The following is a 21,975-nucleotide window of genomic DNA, read 5'->3' as shown; positions in this document are numbered from 1 at the left end:
CCAAGGCCTCTTCTGCTTCTACTGCTCTCTCTGCTCATGGCACCAAATGTTTTAATACTAATAAGGGTGTTTGTCCGTCATCAGTCCAGTCAATTTAACTACCTGCTTCATCTACCTGGTTGGGACTCAGATCCAGGGGACGCTCTCACCCGACCAGTTCTAATTGCGTCATAGAGGCACGTGGTTCTAGATACTTCGCCACCTCCCCCTCAAGGGTGGATTGTTGACAAAGCCGCTAGCGATCACGTGGTCTTACGTCATCCCACCTCCTTTCCCTGAAATCTCTGGCCCCGCTTGCGTCCCTCCTTCCCCACTCGGTCGGACCTAAGTTAGTGAAAGGGGAAGAGACAGGCTGATGTTTCGCTTTCAATGTCTTAATCCACAATATTAGTCTGAGCACAGAAAATACGAATTTTTCAATTACTTGAGGAAGGGAAAATAGATAGGGCCTTGCTGAAAGGCTCCCCCAGGAACTCTCACCCGTTCCTTTCCATATTTCTACCCCCCCATTAGGTGGTACAGGCGGAGGGCGGAGGGATCTGGAGGCGGCGGAGGGAGACGTCATTGCAGGGTTGTTTGTGCAGCCTCTGTGGCGGTGACCCGCAGTGATTCGGCCGCTGCGCCGGGGGGTGGGGGGGCTGCGCGGGACTCTTTTCTTTCAGACGGATCGCGGGGCAGCTGTGGAGCATGTCGACCCCCGCCCGGAGGAGGCTTATGCGGGATTTCAAGCGGTAAGGCCCTTCACCTCCGCCTGGGTGACAGTTGCTCCTCAAAGCTACGGGCCTACAGGGTGGGGATCCGGGACACCCTCTCGCGATCCCCAGGGCTGGTGGTGGGCCCTGGGGGAGCGACGAAAGGCCAGCTCTAACGCCCGTTCGCACTCCCTCATACTTGCTTGCTCACTCACTCCTCTGACGTAAGAAATTGCGATATCTGTCCACCCCAAAAGTGAAAAGATGGCTATGGACTCCCAAGGATTCCCCGCTGCCCGCTTGGGCCAGCTGCCTGAGGGGCTGACCTTGCCCCCCCCCCAACCCCTGCCCCTCACCCTGCGGCACCCCCTCCCTAAACCTCCAAAGCGAGCCCTTGCAGAAGCCTTCTCCTCGCCTGCTGCACCAGTCAGCTTTGTTCGGTGGCCCTGCGCTCTCCGCGGAGGGGCAGCGTTGGGTCGAACGCGGCCCCCCCGCCCCCGCCGCGGCGAGGGTGGGGTCTGCCGCGCGAGGCCGGGAGGTGGTTAACCCATCCTCGGAAACCCGACTCTCCCCCGCCCGCCGGAAGGACCTTGAGAGCTGGCTTAGAGACGGGGACGCGAGCTGGCGCCGCCGGCTGCCAGCGCCTGCTGGAGTCGCTCCGTGGCCTGGTGGAGAGAGCCCTATCGATAGCTTCCCGAGCCTGGAAAAATGCCTTCCCCGAGCCCGGCGCTAATCTGATACTCCCTGAGCCTCCTTTCGTAAAACGGGATTTTGTGAGGAGGTGTTGGGGCTGGTGAGGAGGAAGTGACTTTTTCAGTTGTTTACCTTTTACGGGGAGGCGCGGGGGAAAAGTAACAAAACTTAGCATTGTGGTCCTCTGCACATGTTTTCAGGGTTTTCCTGAGGAGACCCGCCCTGGTTGAGACAAAATATCTAGTGTAAAAACTTAGCCTCCCAGGAAGCCCCTGTCAACCTCGCCGTTATAAGGCCGTAGGCGAGGCGTTCGGAAGCCATTGTTTGGGGCTTTGGCCAATTTATCATTTCATATATTCGTAACTTCTTTTAAACTGACTCTTGGTGGGCGTCAGGCAGCATAATTCCTCCAAGGCTTTTGTTCAGGGCCGCTTACCCTTGAGGTTGACTAAAAAGAACCATTTTTAGGTGGATTAATTTCAAAGTATCATACCACATGACAATCACGGCACAAGTATATGTGGAGAGATAAAATGTAGCGTTTACTTTTTGCTGAGTCTTTAAAAGGAGATGCCCTATTTTGTGTAAAAGTCATAAAGCTTGAAATCGGTAGATTTCAGAGTAGCTGAAAAATCGGATGTATGAAATTCCAATAATAAAACTACCAGTTCTTAACTGCCATTCTCTGCGTGTGTGTGTGTGTGTGTGTGTGTGTGTGTGTGTGTGAGAGAGAGAGAGAGAGAGAGAGAACATTTTTCTCTCTGCTTTATCCCGAATTTGATACGTGGTACCTGTGGTAGTTTTCCAAGGGTCTCAGGTTACAGGAATTTGACTATGACAAGTGTGTTGGGAGGAAGCTCTGTATTGAGTCTCCAGACCTGAGAGGTAGGTTTAGTGTCAGTGCAGAGCCTTTAAAATAAGAACTGACGGAAACCCTAACTGAATCTTTGATTACTTTAAAGCCATTGCTAATTGAAGCAAATGGGATAAAGTAACTTTTGTGCCTAAAACTAGTTCCTCTTCAAATTGAATATTAATAGTGGTTACACTGAGTTTTTGTTTGGTTTTTTTTGGGGGGGGGGGAGGTTTGGTGGCCATGTTGCACAAATAGCTCACCGTCTTTGCATTACAATAGCAAAATTGATGGTTCTGTAAGCACTTGAGGTATTTATTTTTGGTTGAGGGCAGCCTGTATACAGTTCTTGAAAGATACCTTCACCTTGATATTTGGAGAGGTATCTCATAGGTCTTATACCTGGTAGATTTTGTGGGTGTTAGATGGTTTTTTCCAGCTGAGCACAAGAACAAGGAAATAAATTTAGTTTGTGTCTCAAAGCAGATAGTAGAGTCTGTAGGTGTTCTGTCTGGCCTTTTTAGCGGCTCAAATGTCCAAATTTTAAAATTATTACGACGGATTTTTAGATTGCAAGAGGACCCACCTGTGGGTGTCAGTGGCGCACCATCTGAAAACAACATCATGCAGTGGAATGCAGTTATATTTGGGTGAGTTTAAAAATAAAATAACTAATAGGTGTGGTGATTCTTTAAGAAAACTGTGCAGCTAGGAAAAGAGGCTGAGGTGGAATGAAGACCTTACAAAAACCGCAAGATAAATTTGAAGAAAAATTTATTCCCATAACATTTTTAGCAGTTAAACAAAATTTATTTGCGTTTTAGTGTTAGAATGTACGATTTTTATAATGACTTTGGGTTTTAATTTTGTACAGTATGTACCAAGCAAGTGTTTATGCTTGCATTCTATTGGAACTGTAGAAAGGCTAGGAACCAAAAATATCAAGAACTTACACTGTGGCAAGAATTTAAAGGAAAATTGTTTCACAACCCAGTGTGAAATACACGCATACCTCAGAGACACAGCAGGTTTGGTTCCAGACCACCACAGTAATGCAAATCTTTTTCTTTGGCTGATGGAGGGCCTTATATTCAATTTATTTAAAAAGGTTATCTGCGAAGCTCAATCAAAAGATATGTCTGTAGCTGAATGAAGTCTTTGAAAAGCAGTCTTACATTTTACATATTGTATATAGTATGTATGCTTTCTAATTTAAAATTTCTTTTGTCTTTGGTTTTCTCAGACTAGATCTTTTCTCTTTCACTGCCATTAAACTAGAGTTGCACTAGAACTTGGAAAGGGAATTCTATCATGAACAATTCCAGTTTGCCTCTGAATTAGTTATAAGAGTCTACCTTAAAAACTAGTGGAAAAATGAGTATAGTTCCTATTCTAAAGTGATTATATTAAATTCAGGCTAATGTGCTTTGAGATCCTGAATATGCCTTGCAAGTAATAATTAAGCTTCATGCTGCTGCTTAGGAAAAATGAAAGTGGGGTATGGAGGCAAGGAAAAGATTTGAGCAAAAGAAACTGGCTTACTTGATGACTTAAGTTATGTCTGTCCAGTTTGAACAAGAAATTGTTCTGTTGAAAAGCAGAATGCTGTTTTGGTGTATTTATCTTAAAGTAAATGATACTGATTTCCATTTTACTGATATAAGACAGGACCTTTTACAAAATGACTGGTTGATATTTACGAGCTGAATTCTTTCTGTGCTAAAATGATGACTTCTTTTGTAAAAGGAAAATTTAGAAAATAAAAGTTACTTTTTATGTCTACATCTTTGAAAATCTAGGGCTAAGATGATATAAAACTAATATCTTAAAAACTCCACAAATCATCAGAATGAGCCCCTCTTTCTGTTTGAGTTTATCCTTTCCACTCTTGAAAATCAGGAAAAAGCAGAATGATGAATAAAAACCTTTTTTAATCAGAAATCTTCTTGTTTTCAGACCAGAGGGGACACCCTTTGAAGATGGTAAGTCATTCTCCTTATGTTTTCTTTAGTAGAAGAGGCTTTTTTTAGAGTAGGAAATTGTGACACCAATGTATCTACCTAAAATTATTTTCTGTTAATAGGTCAAATTAAAACTAAGTACTGCTACTGAGAATTTTAGTTTACAGGACTTTCTTCCATCAGCTTGACCACTGTTGGTTGCCAGCTACTCTGTTACTTTGCTGTTTGGCTATAAAACTGGAAACCTATCTGGTAGAGTCTATGTTGAGAATAGTTTAAATTTCAGTGGCCTTGTAGCATGCTAACATGTTTCGGAGGTAAACACCAGGAGGGTCGTCATGCCCCCCCCCCTTTTTTTTTTAACTTTGTTATCTATATTGATAGGGTTGTGGAGCTGAAACTGTTTTTAAATATTCATAGCTGTCAGTAGATCCACATACAGCTGGCATTCAACACCTGTAAATAGCATCCTGCATAACATTTTGCATCTTAAATTCAGTATTTTCACCAAGCGCCAAGGAAATGGAAAACTAGCTCAAATATATTAAAGAAGTTTCTCAAAAATGATTTAAACCAGGTACTTAGATTTTCCCTAATTATAGCCTCATTTTTAAAAAAATTCTTTTAAAGGTTTGTTTTAATTATCAGAATGGCTTCAGCATTAACGCAGCAAGGATATTTGTACAGTGATTGATTGCAGCACCATTTTTTAAGGAGATAACCTGAATGCCCAATAGAGGAAACAGAAAATTATGATATAGCTAGACTCTGTAATATTACATACTTTTTGTTTAAAAAGGCATAGTTTCCAATGCCCCCCCTTTAACATTTTTTTAGGATTTCATTTATTTATTTTTAGAGAGGGAGAAACACTGTTGTACAACCCCCATCTGGGAAACAAATCTGCACCCCAGGCGTGTGCTGTGACTGGGAATCAAATTGGCGACCTTTCATGTTGGGGGATGACACGCAACTAACTGAGCCGCGCCAGTCAGGGCAGTATCACATACTTCTTAAGGAATAAGGTAGACTGGACAAAAAGACAACCTTACAGAATAATATATGTTGTATCACAGTTTAGTAAGTACATATATGCAAGTGTATGTGTATATTAAATGGGTATGTACCACACTATTATCAGTGGTTACCTCTAGGTTGAGGTTAGGAATTAAAGAGAGGTGCCTAAGGACTTAAGCTTTTTACTCTACATCTGGGTATTCTCAAGGGTGGTCCATAAACTCCTTAAGGCCCCTGAGATCCTTTCAGGGGTTCCACAGGATCAAAATGATCTTCATACAGTTTTGTCACGATACAAAGATGCTATTTGCCCTTTTCACTGTGTTGAGATTTGCACTGATGGAACAAAAGTATTAGTGACTAAAACTGGACCTAAGCAGTTTAACATCTTGGCACAAATCAAGGTAATAGCACCAAACTGTACTAACAATAGTCTTTGTACTTTTTGCATTTTAAAAGATGCCAGTTTTCACTTAAAAATGTCTTGATGAAAAAGTGGAAGTTGGTACTATTCAGTTCTTACCCTTGAGTACACATCTTTTTAATAATACTTTGTGTGGTGAAGTGGGAAGTATGCACACAGCTCTTCTCTTGTATATCAAAGTTTGATGATTGTCTTGAGGGAAAAGCACTCTGCAGTTGTTTGGGTTGCAAAAGTGATGTAAGAGAACTATTAGGTCAAGGAAAGCAGCTGAAAATATTTGTTGCTGCTAATAAAGTGGCAGCTTCCCAATATTTTTAAGATTTCTCTGATGAGATCAGTAGGTAGTATTACCCCTTGTTAATTTGGGGGGGTATATAATGAACTATGGTGACATTTAGAAAAGTTATATAACAGTGAACCAGTATTTTCCAAAGATAAGTGATGCAAAGGTTTGTTTATTTGGTTTCAGATTTTACATTACAACTAACCTTTAAAAAACCTACTATTTCTTTGGTGTAATATCAAAATACATCTGCAATTATCTGAAAAGGCGATGAAGATACGGTATTTTGCCGTGTATAATGCACTCCCACATCTTATAGTGCGCTCCCACAGTTTTGGCCCGAACTTTCAGGAAAAAAATCTTTTGTTTTAATTTTTTTATTCAAATTTTTATTTATTTACATTTAGATACTTGTTTTTTGTATTATAAAGGAATTTTAGCATTTATTTTTGAACATACGGTACAAGTAATTACAAAACACAAGAATAGGTACAAGTATTTCAGGTACTGCCCACGTATAATGCGCATCCTTATTTTTCCCTCAAAAATCTGAGCAAAAATGTGTGCATTATACACTGCAAAATACAGTACTTGTCACTTATATAATTGTTTGATGCCTGATTTTCATGTTCCTCAACCAAAACAGCGTTTTGCAACAGATTGAATGCAGAAGCAGCTAAGACAATCCAGCTGTCTTCTGTTGAGATAATCATTAGATTTACATTTACAAAAATGTAAAACAATGCTTCGCTTGTCACTAACTTTGGGGGAAGATCGTTGTTTTTTCATTAAATGTTACTTGAGTAAATGTGTAATGGGTTTAGTTATTAATGATACATATTTTAAGATTTTCTGGTTGTAATTTCTAACACAGTGCATATCAGTAGTTATAGCCAGTGGTATGCTAGAGGCAGCTTCTAGGGATTTGTTGCAAGCTGGTTATTAGAGAGCCAATATTTAAAAATGAAATTATTTTTAATGGAGATACCATGAAATAGTATGCAATTACATGCATCTCTTTCCAGGTTCACATTCAGTGATTTCACATGGGAAGTTTGGTGGTGGTTGGGAGTAAGAGTATATAAGGGGACCTGAGACCCCCATAATATGAAAAAAAAAGTTTAAAAATAGTTATTTTATATTTGTATTTGCTTGAAATTTTTACATGGTACATTTTTGTAATTAAAAATAAAATGTAAGCTTTAAAAATACATAATTAGGTATAAGGCTGTCTTCTCTATATATTTCATCATATCTCTATTAATATATTTAAATATGAAGAGATATTTTGCCTTTGATTTTGCTTATATCTTTGGCTTCCCTAATCCCAAATTTCCAAACAACAAAAAATGTAAAGAGGTAGAGTTTCTGCCAGGAGCTTAGAGTTTAGGTTAATTCAGAGTTTTTGTTGTTTGGGGGATTTTATTTGTTTTTAGATTGTTCTTAATTTTATCGACTTCATTAAGAGTAAGTACATCCAAGGGGATGGAGTTAGAGGGAAGACCTCTCCAACCAACGCACGTTTGAGGTTAGTTTCCTCAAAATAAAGGACTCTAGATAGTGAATCACAAAAGAAGTCTAGAAAGACAAATCCGAAACCACTCATAGTGTTACTTCTGTGAAGTGGATTTGGAGTTGAGAGTTATTTGTTCACTAGGAACCGATTTACTTTGCTACAAATGCATGATTTTTGAAAAATGCCTGTTTCTTTTGACCAGAAAATACTGATGTAGACTGACCAAAATGAACTCTGTTGGTCTCTGACCAACAATGAGTAGGCAGTTACCATAAACACTTAGTGATTCCTGACATACCGAAGTGAAGGGATTGTTATGAGACAGAACAGACCTTTCACATTAGTGCCTATGCCTTCCATCTAAGCTCTGTTATGTGATAGTCACCCCCTCTCAAAATCCTTTGGGCTCTCCCCTTCTAGGCTAAGATAAACTATATTTCTCCAAATGTGCATTTTAAGTTTTAGTTGCTAGGACCAAACTGCCTTTTAAAATTATGACAGTTATCATTCCCACAAATAGCATGTGAAAATATTAGTTCCCCGAGTGCTTACCAATGCTGTGTTATCAGTCTGACATAAACAGAAGTTTATTGGTATGTTTTATGTACTGACCCAAAATTCACGTTAATTTTTATGTGGTGCAGAAACCAATATGGGTTGAGAATTCATTGATGAAGATATTTAAAAGTTATGCTTGTCTTTACTATAATTATTTTGGTTTGTTTTCTATCTAGGTACTTTTAAACTAGTAATAGAATTTTCTGAAGAATACCCAAATAAACCGCCAACTGTTAGGTTTTTATCCAAAATGTTTCATCCAAATGGTAAGTAGCAATTTATTAGACTTTGCAAATGATAGAGGGGAGGAGGGGAAAGAGTTGTTTACTTCCTTTTAAATCTCGCCCCATACTTCTCACTCTCAGGGCCGACTTCTGGGTGTTGCTTCCATGTCAGTATTAGCCACATTTTTGTAGTCCGGAATCTTATCAAGGTTCCAAATTTGAGATTAAGTTGTTTTGTTTTAATAACTTCTGATTTTAAAGTAATATCTATTTGTAGAAATGTGAAAGATGCTGAACAGAATTTGTCACTGAAAATTTAGCTTTTAAAAAAATACAAATAAATGCTTGTACAAAATTGGTATGTTTTATGTTAAGTAATTTTTTATATACTATGAACATTTTTCCTTATTAAATACTCTTACATCATTCTTAGTGGTAACAAATTGTTCTGAGTTTATCATAATTAGTTTAATCAGTGTCTAAGTGATGATTTTTCAGCACTTCTGATGAAAATAAATCTTCTCAAATACCTATGACTATTTCTTTAGAATGAGTTTTTAGAAGTGAGATTACTGGGTCAAAGGTTTGTGTGTTTTTAAGGCTTTTTTAAATACAGTTTTACATATTTTTCTCGTTTCTATTTTCACTTGTAGAAGTTTATTTTATTACTATTTTTTATAAATGATTGTTAGTGACCCTTTCGTAAAATTTGTTCTTCCCTTTCTGCCATTTACTTCTACCGTATGTATATTCCTGGATTATAAATTACTGTCTGACTTATTTTCCAAACTATTTAAGCTCTTTCTGTTTTGTAACCTTTTGCTCATTTAAATGTGGTCTTTCCTATTAGTTAACTTATTTTAAGAAGGAACATTTTCAGAAGTCCTTCTGACTGTGCATCTAGTCTAGTACTACAAACTGCGTGAGTGGGCTATAAGGCAGGTAGAGCTCCCTACTCAGAGGAGAGGTATGTTTTTGTGTCTGGAACTGATGTGGCTTCCCAATAATAGATTTAAATGCTTTTGCTTTTTCTCTCCAGCTACCTTTTTTTTTTTTTTTTTTAAAGCCAAGACAGGTTTAATTTTATTTTTTGTTTCTGTTTTGGGGAAATTCCTGGCTCTTTAAATCAAGGTGGGATAGATTGTAGAATATGCAGGGGGTATGTGCGTATAGGTGTAGGATTAACAAATTTATAGAAAAACAATGTATTAGGTTATTTGTCATCCTTTCATTTTAATAATATGGTTTCCCTTGTTTCTGCTGTCAATAATACTTTATTAGGTCACTTTCTGGTTTACTTTTTTAAAAAATATCTTTATTGCAATATAATTACCATGCTATTCACTCATTTAAAATATACAATTGAGTGGTCTTTAGTATATTCACTGACTTGTGCAACCATGACCATAATTAATTTTAGAACATTTTTTTTGTTATCCTCCCAAAAAAGTCCATGTCTGTTAGCAGTCACTCCCCATTTCTTCCAACCCCTCTAGCCCTAAACAGTCACGGATTTATTTTTGTTTCTATAGATTTGCCTATTCTGGCTCTGGCTAGTGTGGCTCAGTGGATTGAGCACTGGCATGAGAATCAAAGGGTTGCCAGTTCAATTCCCAGTCAGGGCACATGCCTGGGTTGCAGGCCAGGTCCCCACTTGGGGGACACATAAGAGGCAACCACACATTGATGTTTCTCTTTTCTCTTTATCCCTCCTTTCCCCTCTCTAAAAATAAATAAAATCTTTAAAAAAAATAGATTTGCTTATTTTGGAGATTTCATATAAGTGAAATCATGTAATATATGTGGTTCTTTGTGACTAACTTCAGCTAGCAAGCAGTTTTCAGGGTTCATCTACATTGTAACACATCTGTACTTAATTTTTTTTATTCCTGAATTATAGATATAGTGTGTTTTGTTTCATTATTCCATAGATGTTTGGTTCCTTGTTTACTTTTTGATTACTTAAAAATAGTTACTTAGTTCAAAACGTTAAAACCATTTTATACTTTTATGGGACTTTACAGAGAAGTAGGATGGTTTTTGCTTTGGGCCTCCGAAATTTGAAATTTCTGTGCATTATAATAAGTAGTTTACTATGATGCTTTTAAACTAAGAGTAAGAATCTGGTCTAAAGCTAACAAGTGGAAGTGCCTAGCACATGGATGCTGATTGAGGCCATGGGAGTGAATAGCATTGCCCAGAGGGTATGTAAAGGGTAAGAAGGAATAGGACTGAGCATAGAGTCCTGTGGAATGACAGTATTTAAGTATAATTTTCCTCCTCTTGCCCCCCCAAACTGCATTGCTGGTGGGTTTATTTATTTATTTATTATTAGGACTCTTATTTATTTTAGAGAGAGGGGAAGGGAGGGAGAAAGAGAGGGAGAGAAACATCAATGTGTGGTTGTCTTTTATGTGCTCCCTCCTGGGAGCCTGGCCCAGAACCCAGGCATGTGCCCTGACTGGGAGTTGAACCAGGGACCCATTGTTTCATAATCTGGCGCTCAGTCCACTGAGCCATACGAGCCAGGGCTGCGTTGCTGTTTTTATGTAGAGTAATCTGCCTCCTAAAACATGTTAATTATTTGATTTTAATTTTTTAATTCTAAAAGGAGTGCATACTCAGTGCAAAAACAAATCATAAAATACAAGGAAAAATAAAAGTCCTTCATAATCCTGTTATCTACTACTTATATTTTGGCATTTAGTCTTATAAGTGTTTGTGTAACTGCATATACCTCAAATGAAAATATTTAAAATCTTTTTTTTTTTTTTTTTTAAGTTTATTGATTTGAGAGAGCGAGAGGCAGGGAGAGAGAACGAGGAGGAGAACCATAGTTTTCTTATTTCATGCATTCATTGGTTCACAGACTCTATGTGGCCTGACCAGGGATCGACCCCACAACCCTAGTGTATGGGGATGATGCTCCAGCCAACTGAGCTACCTGGCCAGGCCTCAAATGAAAATATTTATATGTAATTCTTTACAAAATGGAATTATCCTATGTAAATAATTGGAGAATTAAGGTAAGATATTGTGAATGTCCTTCTACATTAGTTAATGTAGGGTAGATGTATATCATTTCTGGTGGTCCTAAGGGTATTGGTTATATGAATGTAGCATTTAACCAGTCCCCTCTTTACGGACCACAAGGTAATTTCCAATTTTTCACTCTTATAAATAGTATTAGAGTGAACATCTGTAAATAAAACTTTGCATGTCCATTATTATTTCTTTTAGAATAGTATCTGGGAGTGATAAAAAGAAATTCTTTTTTAAGAACTTTATTTAAGAATGTTTAGAAATACAGAACTTTTTAATGCACTGATTGCTTTAAAAAAATATTTTATTGATTATGCTATTACAGTTGTCCCAGTTTTTCTCCTTTTGCCCCCTTCCACCCAGCACCGCGCACTCCCTCAGGCAATCCGCATACTACTGTGTGTGTCCATGGGTCATGCATACAAGGTCTTTGGCTACTCCATTTCCTATACTGTACTTTACATTCCATGGCTATCCTGTAATCACCTATTTGTATTTCTTACGCCCCTCACCTCTTTACCCATTCCCCCACAGCCAACTGGCAACCATTGAAACACATTTTTTCTCCATGATTCTGTCTCTGTTCTTATTTGCTTAGTTTGTTTTTTAGATTCAGTTGTTGATAGATACGTATTTATTGCCATTGTATTGCTCATAGTTTTGGTCTTAAGTCCCTTTAACATTTCACATAATAATGGTTTGGTGATGAACTCCTTTAGTTTTTTCTTGTCTGGGAAGCTCTTTCTCTGCCCTTAAATACTAAATATCTTTGCTGGGTAGAGCAATCTTGGCTGTAGGTCCTTGCTTTTCATGACATTGAATATTTCTTACCAATCCCTCCCAGCCTGCAAAGTTTCTTTTGAGAAATCAGCTGACAGTGTTATAGAAATACAGAATTTAAACAGATTTGCTATATGGCGTGTTGGGAAAGTTTACTCCTGATGAAAAGGTACAAAATAAGAGACCTTAGTGTTTAAGACCAGTTTTCCTGTGAGACAGAATGGGATTTAGCTGTTGCCTAATGTTCACAACTTCTATCTGGGCCCAGCATTCTTTTCATAGTGAAGATTCTCTTACCTTTTAGATCTGACAAAGTTAATATGTAATCAGTTTTAGTGTTGTCTTTGCAGTGTATGCTGATGGTAGCATATGTTTAGATATCCTTCAGAATCGATGGAGTCCAACATATGATGTATCTTCTATTTTAACGTCAATTCAGGTAAGTGTGTATTAAGATGCATCATAATTTTTCAAGGTCCTTTGGGATCCAGTTAGCTTATTTAGGAATAATCTAAAAACCAAGTGAGCAAACTAACCTTCCCAGCATCCAGGTAACCAATGGAAAAGCTCAGACAAAAACCCATGATTCTCAGATGACTGGTCAGCTTATTCATTAGTGACCCACCTTATTATCAAGCCCACAATTATTTTCCTGTTCATATGTAAAGATGTTATCACAACTTATGTGTTACCATGCCATGAAGAATAGACAGAGATTGTGGAGAATGAAAAATCTTAGGGAAAGATAAAGATGATTGCTTAGAAAACCATAGGGACTTCAAGAAACTGTCAAGTGCAGAGAAGCATTGAATATGCTGCCTCCAAGAAATTCTGTGTCACTCTGGTAGAATATTTCACAGTTGTGTTTTAGGTATGTGGATTTGAGGGGAACAGAAGTAACATTTTGGTTTGTGACCTTTTTAAAGCTTTTCTATCTCACTTGCTTTAATTAGGTCATATTATAAATATTGCTTATAATCTTCCTGTTGCATTGCTGTACTGCTAGATGTATATATTTTATTGTTTAAAGGAAACAAGATTAACTTTCCAACTTACTGTCAGACACTTGCCAGGTAGCCACAGTAATAGCACTTAACTTTGGAAAATGTTACTTGCTAAGCTATTTATAGGTGTTGTATAGTAACCAAATCAAACTGCTTATTTCCTAATTTAATATGTTAATATGCTGAAGATTGTTCTTTTCCACTCTATTTGAAATTAGAGGTCGTAAAGCAATTGAGAGTGATTTATTTTAGAAGCTTAGGTTCTCTAACAGCAGAAATCTTCTTACTGTAGTTATTAAGCCATTTCTGAAAAGTATTTAGACCCACAAATACTTAAGACATAATTTCTGCCATTTTTATCTGACCTACGTTAATACAAAGAATAACTGCAAATCTGTCTTTCTCTTTCCTTCTAGTCTCTGCTGGATGAACCCAATCCAAACAGTCCAGCCAATAGCCAGGCAGCACAACTTTATCAGGAAAACAAACGAGAGTATGAGAAAAGAGTTTCAGCCATTGTTGAACAAAGCTGGAATGATTCATAATAGACAACTGGTCTGTTAATCTTTTTCATCATTGTCGTGTATAATTTACCTCTCAGTAGAAAGGCTAACAAATTTTAAGTGCCACAGGTTTTACGGATTCTGCAGAAAGAAAAAAAAAAGTCCTTCAGTTTAGAACCTACAAAAGCTTGTGTATCTTGATTAATGTACTTTTTATTGCATGGTGTGAACTAAGTTATTGCTTACATAAATTTGTAATATATCCTGTTTGTATTTTTTTCCAAGTGTATAATGTTGGTGTGGAGTTTTCATGACAGAATATACACATTTTGTAAATCTGTACTTTTTTCAAATATTGAATGCCTTATTTTTGAATTCTTTAGATTTTTAAATTGGAGAAAAGCACTTACAGTTTTTTATATATGAATATTACATGTAAAGCTGTTAAAATACATAACTTCAGTGCAAGAGACTTTGTCACTTATTTCCTTATCTTTGTAGGAGGGGTTAATAAGTCTCTAGCTCTCCATCAATTGATAGTTTCATTTCCAGTTTCAAAAGAACAGATTTATATTTTACCAAGAAATTCTTCAAATTTGATTCTGAACATCAATGGTAATATCAAACTTTATTTTGAACACACCTATATTAGTTTCAGTTGAGCAATTTTATAGACATAAGTGGTTTGATTCTGTCCAGCTCTGTACTTAAGCCACTTGTTACTGTTTCTTCATGCTCTACTTCGTGTTAAACTGTACCTTGTGTGATTTCACGATTTTCACCTCTATGATGAGGAATTAGCACCTTTACTTTGAGGAGAGACCTGATGCAACTTATTTTGCTGCTTGAATAACACTTTAAAAGATTTTTTGATAACGAAGAAAGTAAAACCATAAACATTTACCAAAAATCCATGCCCCACTATTAGCAATGAATAAGAATTAGTTGCATTGGGCGAGCAAGGCATATATTTGGAAGGAATCTTGGTATAGTTTAAATATTTGAAAACTGCCTTTTAACGCAATTGCTTCTCTGTTTATTCTGGGGGAAAAAAATGTTTTAATACCAGGGCCTGCTGAGTTGCTTTCTCTTGTGGAGAATTTTTTTTTTTTTAATCTCCTAAGTTGTATAAAAGTTGTACTTGCATCTTAGTTTACTGGATAAATTTAAAACACAGTATTGTAGAAAGCTAATACAAAGCTATCCTATGCCTTCAAGTAGTATAGAAAATGGAAAATAATACAAGTAAATTCTGTTGAATCACCTGTGTAGTCTTTCTAGTAGTTAAAATAGCTATTTCAGTAATCCCAAGAGTTTCTTGTCATGTTCATACTAGCTTAGTTAAGCTAAGAGCTGCTTCTTTATTGAAAGACAACTCCAATATGGCAATATCTACAGCTTCTGTTAACCAAAGTTTAACACTGGAAGGATAAGTGCTGATGGTTCCCTTTAAAAGTTACTAGTTGGCAATTTGGGGAGTAGATGTATGGTTTATTTGGATATTGCTTCAAAGTTTGTTTTTATCCTTAATCCATTTTCCTTTCTGTATTTAAAACTGAAACATTTCAAGTATTGATAGACAATTATAGGGGAAATACATCTTATTTTGCGAGGAGTCAACTGTATCTCCTAAGTTCAATACTCAGACCTAGTCACATTGCCTTTGGAGAAAAATCTTTGGAACATTCTCTGAATTACTCCTCAGTTTTTTTCCTTCAGCTTTGGAAGAGATTCCAGTTTCTTTGGTTGAGTACCAGATGTAAAGCTTCAATTTACAAGGTTATGTCATGAAAAATACTTACTTTTAAACTCTACACAAATTTTATAAATCATATGGCAAGAAGCTAGAACTAAGTTATTTACTTAGGTATGAAGGTAGATTCAGTTTAAATGCATTTGTAACAGAAGTCCTGTTGTGTAACAGTACTTCTAACATAGCGCTCTGCGAAAGGCACTTATTCTAAGTACTTACAGCATTTCAAACTCACAGTAATCCCATAGGTAGGTTATTACAGATGAGCAAACTAGGTACAAAGAGATTTACCTTTTTCCTAGTATAAAGTCTGGATGTACATATATGGGAACACTTTCAGGTCTCTACTATGAAGGTCTCTGACTTATCACTAGACCAAAATTTTTCCCCTTAGAAATATCCTTGAGTCTGTATACCCGCACCCCACAAAAAATAAGTTCTGTGAACACAATTTGGAGAGCTGATCTAAACATTTTTACTCATATAGGTGGGAGCAGTGGGTGGCTACTTAAGTTAATAGTCTTGCGCTTAGTAAATAAGGTACCTGTCTACTTAGTTTACTCACTTAGTAGTACTCTTATAAGAGAGAACCCTGGGGCTCAAAGCACAATTTAGAGCTACATTTAAGGTATTTTGATCTCAATTCTCCCAAGTTTTAAGAGACCAAATTTTTAGTTCCTGGTAGTGCTTATTACAGTTCCTTTTTGTTACATTCAGCAATGCAAAGTCCCAAAGGAATATGTTGTGTGAGGATTATGTATGTTAATAGAAAAATCAATGGTTGGAAAGCTATTAAAGGTCAGTAAAATTGTGCATAGGATGGGCTTTCTGCCAAGATGTGCCCTCTTCAGTTCCCATTTAGTTAGGAAACACCTGAGCTGCTGTCAGATAAGGGGAAAGAGTTGTTATCTTCAGTTATTCTAGTATATGAGAAAGCAAAGATACCAGAAACAAAATCTTGAATTGACCTTTTTCCTCTGTTCTTTCAAAAAGAATACAGCATTACGTGCTATTCTTTCAGTAATTCCTCCCCACCATCACTACAGCTTTTTCAAACAATTTTGTTAGTAATGTCTTGTTTTTACATTTTCCTATTCATAGCATAGAGTAGGGCTTTTTTTTAGTTATGCCAAAAGGATGAATGAGCCCTTTACAAACCTGGTTTGGTATGTGACTGTCAGTAACTTTAGCTCCTTGCTGGTTGAATCAAGAACCCTGGAAGGAAGGGGGCTCCAAGCTTCCTCTGGCATATGGAAGATTCAGACTTGGGTGAGAATCCTGCATGGTCTTTCAGCTCTTATCATTGAGCCCTAAAGCTTGGCCACGTAATGCTCCTGTTTATCATTGACTTCTGGAATGATATGTTTGGGAAGACTCTAGAACAGAATATAGAGTATATTCTCCTGAGCAAAGCAAATAACCTTTTCCATGGTATGATGATTGATTTGGTTACAAGAATGATGTTTCTGTAGTCTGGAGGAGGTGAGCTGGTATCAGGTCTTACCTGGAAGACTAGGATCCTCAAAGTGGCACTGGGTTGTAGAGGGGACCAGAGTGTATCTGAAAGGAACTTCTCAGGCTCCATCAATCTGAACCATTTAGTTGTCCTTCGTCCTGGAATGCAGGAGGGGTTCTGTGGTGTCTTGAAAGCTGCCAAAATGCAGCAAAGACCACTTAAGACAGACCTCTGAAGCCCAAAGGATACACTTGCCCTGTTCCCTTCCCCCTTTCCAACAAGGCCTTTTGCCCATCAGCTTATTTGGACTGGTGGCATTCCTGAGCAAGACAGTGTCACCTGCAGAGTGGCTTGTTCCTCTTTGGCTGGCCTCTGTGTAACATCTTTTTAGAGTGATTTGGGAGATTCAGTGTTTCTGTGTTGGTGCTGGTACAAAGATAACAAGAAATAGGAACCCTCTTGGCCTGATAACCATCCTGGGCAGAGAATAGGGAAGAATCGAAGCCCATGTCATTGGCTTTAGCTAAAGGCTAGAAAAGCTAATTTAGTAACTTTGCTATGCTGTCGTGGGCTCCTAGTTATAGGCATGGGCACTTACGTGCCCTTATGGTTGTGGTTTCAGGTAGTGACTCCCTGGAACATCATCAGCTGGGAAAGACAGTGTGGATCCCAAGGGTGGTGGGGTACAGGGGTCTGTTACAAGCCAGAGGGATCAGTGTAGACTGTACTGGGACCTGGTGTTGGTGAGGTTGATGAATCCATCTGTTCAGGAAAGTTCTCCCTGGCTTTTTTAGTCCCTAACATGTCGGTTCTTTGACAGGGATTAGGTGTTCTTTTACAGAGACGCTTGAGACCACAGTCACCATGGCAACTTCTGAATGCCAAGTCTGAGAGAGCCGGCTATAAGAGCAACATAAGTACCAAAGGTTGGAACTTAAAGCCAAAAACGGAACTGCTTTCCTGACAGCCTGTGGCAGTATATGGACAGACCTGGGCAAGAGGCCAGTAGGCCAACGGATCTCCAGGGTCTAAGGTCCAAATTCTCTGGGGACAGTTCTTAATCAGTTTTGGAGTTTTTTAATACAAGTAACACATAGTCATAAATAATTTCGTAAACAGGTAGAAGGAAGTATGAGTCATAGTCTCGCCACCTGAAAAGTTGAAAACAGCTGGTTTAGCTCTGCCCAGGTGGCTGGGTTCATTGGAACGGTGCCCTGAGCACCAAAAAAAAGGTTGCAGGTTCTGTTCCTGCTCAGGACACGTGCTTAGGTTGTAGGTTCAATCCCCAGTCAGGGTGCACATGCAAGGCAGCCAATCAATGCTTCTCTCTCCCTTTCTCTAAAATCAATGGACATATCCTTAGGTGATGATTAAAACAAAACTAGTTTAAGGCTAAGGGGGACTGCAGATTTCAGATACTCTGAACTAGACTGTTAACCAGTCTGGGTAACAGGCCTGTGGGTGAGGCCTACAGTTCACACCCAGAGTGGTAAAGAATCTAGTCAGTTTACAGGGTTAGACTCCAGGGCAAGCCTTCTGCCAGTAAGCTGGCGTGTACGGCGAAGACCATGTTCACGGAAAGGAACACCTACGGTGTGCAAGCCCCAGCCAAGTGGTGCAGGGGTACCAAGGCACCTAGTGGAGGAAGGACTGCAGTGGGCACACGGAGCTCTGGGCAAGGCTGCCTCCTCCTCTCCGGAGGTTTGGCTTCTGCCCCCATCTCCAGAACAGTTTGACATTTGATTGGTGCTGCATTGTTCAGTGCCTGCCGCTCTTCACTGTTAACACAGCAGTAGTTCCTAATGGGTGACGGCAAGTCACATGTGAGGCCCTGCTCCACAACTTGAATGGAAAAGGCACACACTTTGACAGCCCTGGGAATGGAGCCTGGTCTGGTGGGGTGATTGTAGGTGCTCATTTTTCTTTCATGTAAATTTAAGTTGGTTGAAACATTTCATACCTTCTCAGCTTGGCCTCAAAGGGAAAGTAGGTTAGAAATGAAGCTCTGATAGTTCACTAAGTACCAGGTACTTCCACAGACAGTTTTTCTATTAAATCCTCCAGCAAAGATGAAAATAACATCATCCTCACTTTGCAGATCCCTACCCTGAGGTGAAGTAACTCAGGAAGAAATGGCTACCAGTTCACATTTACTAGGTTAAGTCAAACATTCCTTATAGAAGAAAATGTCAAAGGAAAAGGAAAATAACTGCCCTAAGAGGATGAGATTTTGGTGCTCGCTTCATGTCAAAGCACGGGTGTTAGGCCTATACAGTTCAAGGTTGACCTTACTCCACTAAACCAGGCGGGTATAAAGACTTGCCTCAGGTCTGTAACAGCATTTTTGTTCCTCTCAAACAAATACGTTGGAGGGCCATAGTCAAGATATATTTGGTTCATTAACCTACTTTTCCTAGGCAGGGAGAGCTGGGACTTGGACTGCAACTATCAGGGTTATATTTTAGAGGGGCACCCTTTTTTGACAACACTGTTAGAAAAAAAGCTCTGGTTCATATGGTCGAGAACAGGTAAGAATGAGCTCCATCTAATGGGAGCTTAACAGTCCCAGTTTTTTACTCTCTGATTCCCAGGGGCATCTGTTTGGATGATGTTACTCCACCTCATCAGCTGGTCCTCTTGTCCAGAGACAGGGCTTCAAGCCCACCTCCATGAGTGGCAGGAACACATGCAAAGGACTCTGCCCTTACTGCTAGCATAAGAAAACCCAAACCAAAAAGGGCAGCCAGCACTGCCACCTCTAGCCCTGGAGTCATAACTTGGAAGGGACAGAGTAACCTTTGTTTGCTTTTCAAGTAAATAAATAAGCATTGTTGCCTGCTACTGTTGGTTTTAATGAAAAGCAAGCCATGTGATACTGTTTCTCCCCCAAAGATTTTGTGTATTTGTGTGTTTAAGTTCAAAAACTCTTGTCTCTCAAGATTTGTGTTTACTCTTATTCTACAGAACCAAAAGGTGTCCCTACACTGGTCCTGTGACTAGGTGACAAACCTCAGACCCAGAAGTTGACACACTCCATCCAGACATAGGGTCTCCAGCAGAGACTAGAGCTGGGCAGCAGGGAAACACTAACTTACCTGACATACGGGGTAATAGAAGTCTCATTTCAGAGAGAACCCTGTATTTGCGTGGCCGTTTACTACAGAGCAAAGTATCAGGCAGTGGCAGTGCCATCCCTCCCAGGGCTGGTGGAATGGGGAACCACAGATCCAAGTGGATCCCAGAAAAATTCAGAGGGCATCCTTTCCCTTGCAAGGGAGAGGATTGATCAGGTGGGCCACAGAGTCTAAGGAATGATTGAAAAGACAAATTTTTGACTAACATGAAAGGACATCACTGTTAACTAAGCACCGTAAACTGTACTGTTAGTATTGATTCTTGCTTCTCAAGCAAGGTATTAAGACTTAACGTCTTTAATAGAAAAACCCATTTCTAGTCATACTTGACCATGTTCCCTCCTGAGATGTCACTTGACTCCCACTCGTCCTGGGCGGGACTGTGTAAATGAAGTGGCCAGTATCTTGTAGCTTGTATCTGGTGTGAGCTCCTGTTGGAAAGCTAAGAGTGGGGGCCATTTTACCTGCACCACCAGGAGTGCTGCAATGCAAAAAATGAGATTTCTATTCCAGAAAAACAGGATGAAATTATACTAGTTGCTTTTATGGGTAAGATAGCCATAGAGATTGTAAAGATAAGATGAGGGGAAAAAAGAATCTGCTTAAACTGAGGAAATAATGAAAGGAAACCCATTAGAAAATGGTATCAGAAAATCTGATTTTGGTTAATTAGAGGAGTCTTCAAAAATAAACTGAAGGAGATGGTGGGGGTAATTAGTCAGTTCACAGTTTAAGCTTGCTGTATGTGAGGATACATTCCTGACAGGATATTATTAATTTATTGGGACATTATATCTACAGAGAAAATAGAATCAATCATGAGAAACTTAAGGAAAATGCATTTTTAAAAGTGAATAACCACACTGATTTTTCCACTTTATCATTAGTTTTTTTTAAGCCTCACAGATCTGTACAGATAATCAGAATGGAAAGAGGCTAGGTTACACTGGAGGAAAAGAAGAGGCTAAGGCTCTTAAAGCATGTGCTTGGCCCAGTAACATCTTAACCCTCGCCGTAGCTCTTGGGGGTAGATGCTTTCATAACCACCTATTTTCAGGTGAGATGGGGAGAGAAGTGGCTTGTCCAAGGTCATAGATTAGAGATCCTGATTCTTCCCTTGGTCCACCCCAGTGGCCACTACAGATTAGAGCTAAAAGCTGCCCAGAGATGAGGCCGGTCTGAGGTGTGCAGCCTGGCCTTAGCCTTGAGCCATGGGCAAGGCATCCCACTTCTCTGCCCCAGACACCATGCTCCCGCTGCCAGCTTTCCTCTTTAGCACTGGGTTTACCTGTAGGTTAAGCTAAAGCAGGATCCACTGTCTTACTACTATCCCCAGGACCACACACCATGATGACTGAAACCTGCTGTGATTATTACATTGCTGCCCCCTAAATGAAGTCCCTCTCTCAGTATTTATACCTGGAGATAAGTACTTAATGGTGGATAGTAAATAAGAAAGAGGAACAGGGAGGGGGTAGAGAACAGATACATTAACTATAGGGGGGAAATTGCTGCCAGCGTTGCAGAGCAGAGCGGCACTGCAACACAGAATTTCTTGTGCTTGACAATTCCCCGAGCCTAATAGAAGGTAAGAGCCTGAGGCTCCCTCCAGAAAAAGAAAATGTGGGCTTTACTCAGCAGTTGGGAGATCAACTGGCTGCCCGGACCAAACTGGAATCTTTTCAGTTTTAAAATGAGGTCAGATACATTTTGGTAGGCTGCCTCCTCCCATGAGCTGATGGGTACCTTAGGCCTGTGGTTTCTCACTCCTTCCTTTAAAAAAGGTTTGCCCTTGCTGGTGTGGCTCAGTGGACTGAATGCCGGCCCTGAGACCCTAAAGGCTGACAGTTTGGTTCCCAGTCAGGGAATTTGCCTGGGTTGTGGACCAGGTCCCTGGTTAGGGGCATAGAGGCTACCAATCAATGTTTCTCTCTCACATGGATGTTTCTCTGCCTCTCTTTTCTCTCTCTCTCCCCCTTCTCTAAAAATAAATAAAAATCTTTTAAAAAGATGGGTATATGTGGGGCACTGGAGTATATGGATGGCGCAAACTTCAGACTGAGCAGGAAATAAGGGACCTGG

General features: G+C 39.3%; 1 protein-coding gene across 2 annotated transcripts; it reads left to right on the top strand.

Moving 5' to 3' along the window:
• The first annotated feature begins 569 nt into the window (after nucleotides 1-569).
• On the top strand, nucleotides 570-21,880 carry UBE2B (ubiquitin conjugating enzyme E2 B). Of its 2 annotated transcripts, none has more exons than XM_054568460.1 (6): nucleotides 570-731; nucleotides 2,808-2,888; nucleotides 4,195-4,220; nucleotides 8,174-8,263; nucleotides 12,421-12,482; nucleotides 13,464-21,880. In XM_054568460.1, the coding sequence occupies exons 1-6, from the start codon at nucleotides 688-690 to the stop codon at nucleotides 13,590-13,592; spliced, it is 432 nt and encodes a 143-aa protein (XP_054424435.1). In that variant the 5' UTR covers nucleotides 570-687; the 3' UTR covers nucleotides 13,593-21,880. The 2 variants fall into 2 exon arrangements, with proteins under 2 accessions (XP_054424435.1, XP_054424434.1); XM_054568459.1 differs by having other exon boundaries at nucleotides 12,394-12,482.
• Nucleotides 21,881-21,975: the final 95 nt, after the last annotated feature.

This window comes from Pteronotus mesoamericanus, unplaced genomic scaffold (genome assembly GCF_021234165.1).
Source record: "Pteronotus mesoamericanus isolate MK-2021 breed Mesoamerican mustached bat unplaced genomic scaffold, CSHL_Meso_final contig_2, whole genome shotgun sequence".
Taxonomy (NCBI): domain Eukaryota; kingdom Metazoa; phylum Chordata; class Mammalia; order Chiroptera; family Mormoopidae; genus Pteronotus; species Pteronotus mesoamericanus.
The sequence above is the reverse complement of the archived record's forward strand: the minus strand, read 5'-3'. Positions and strand labels throughout refer to the sequence as shown.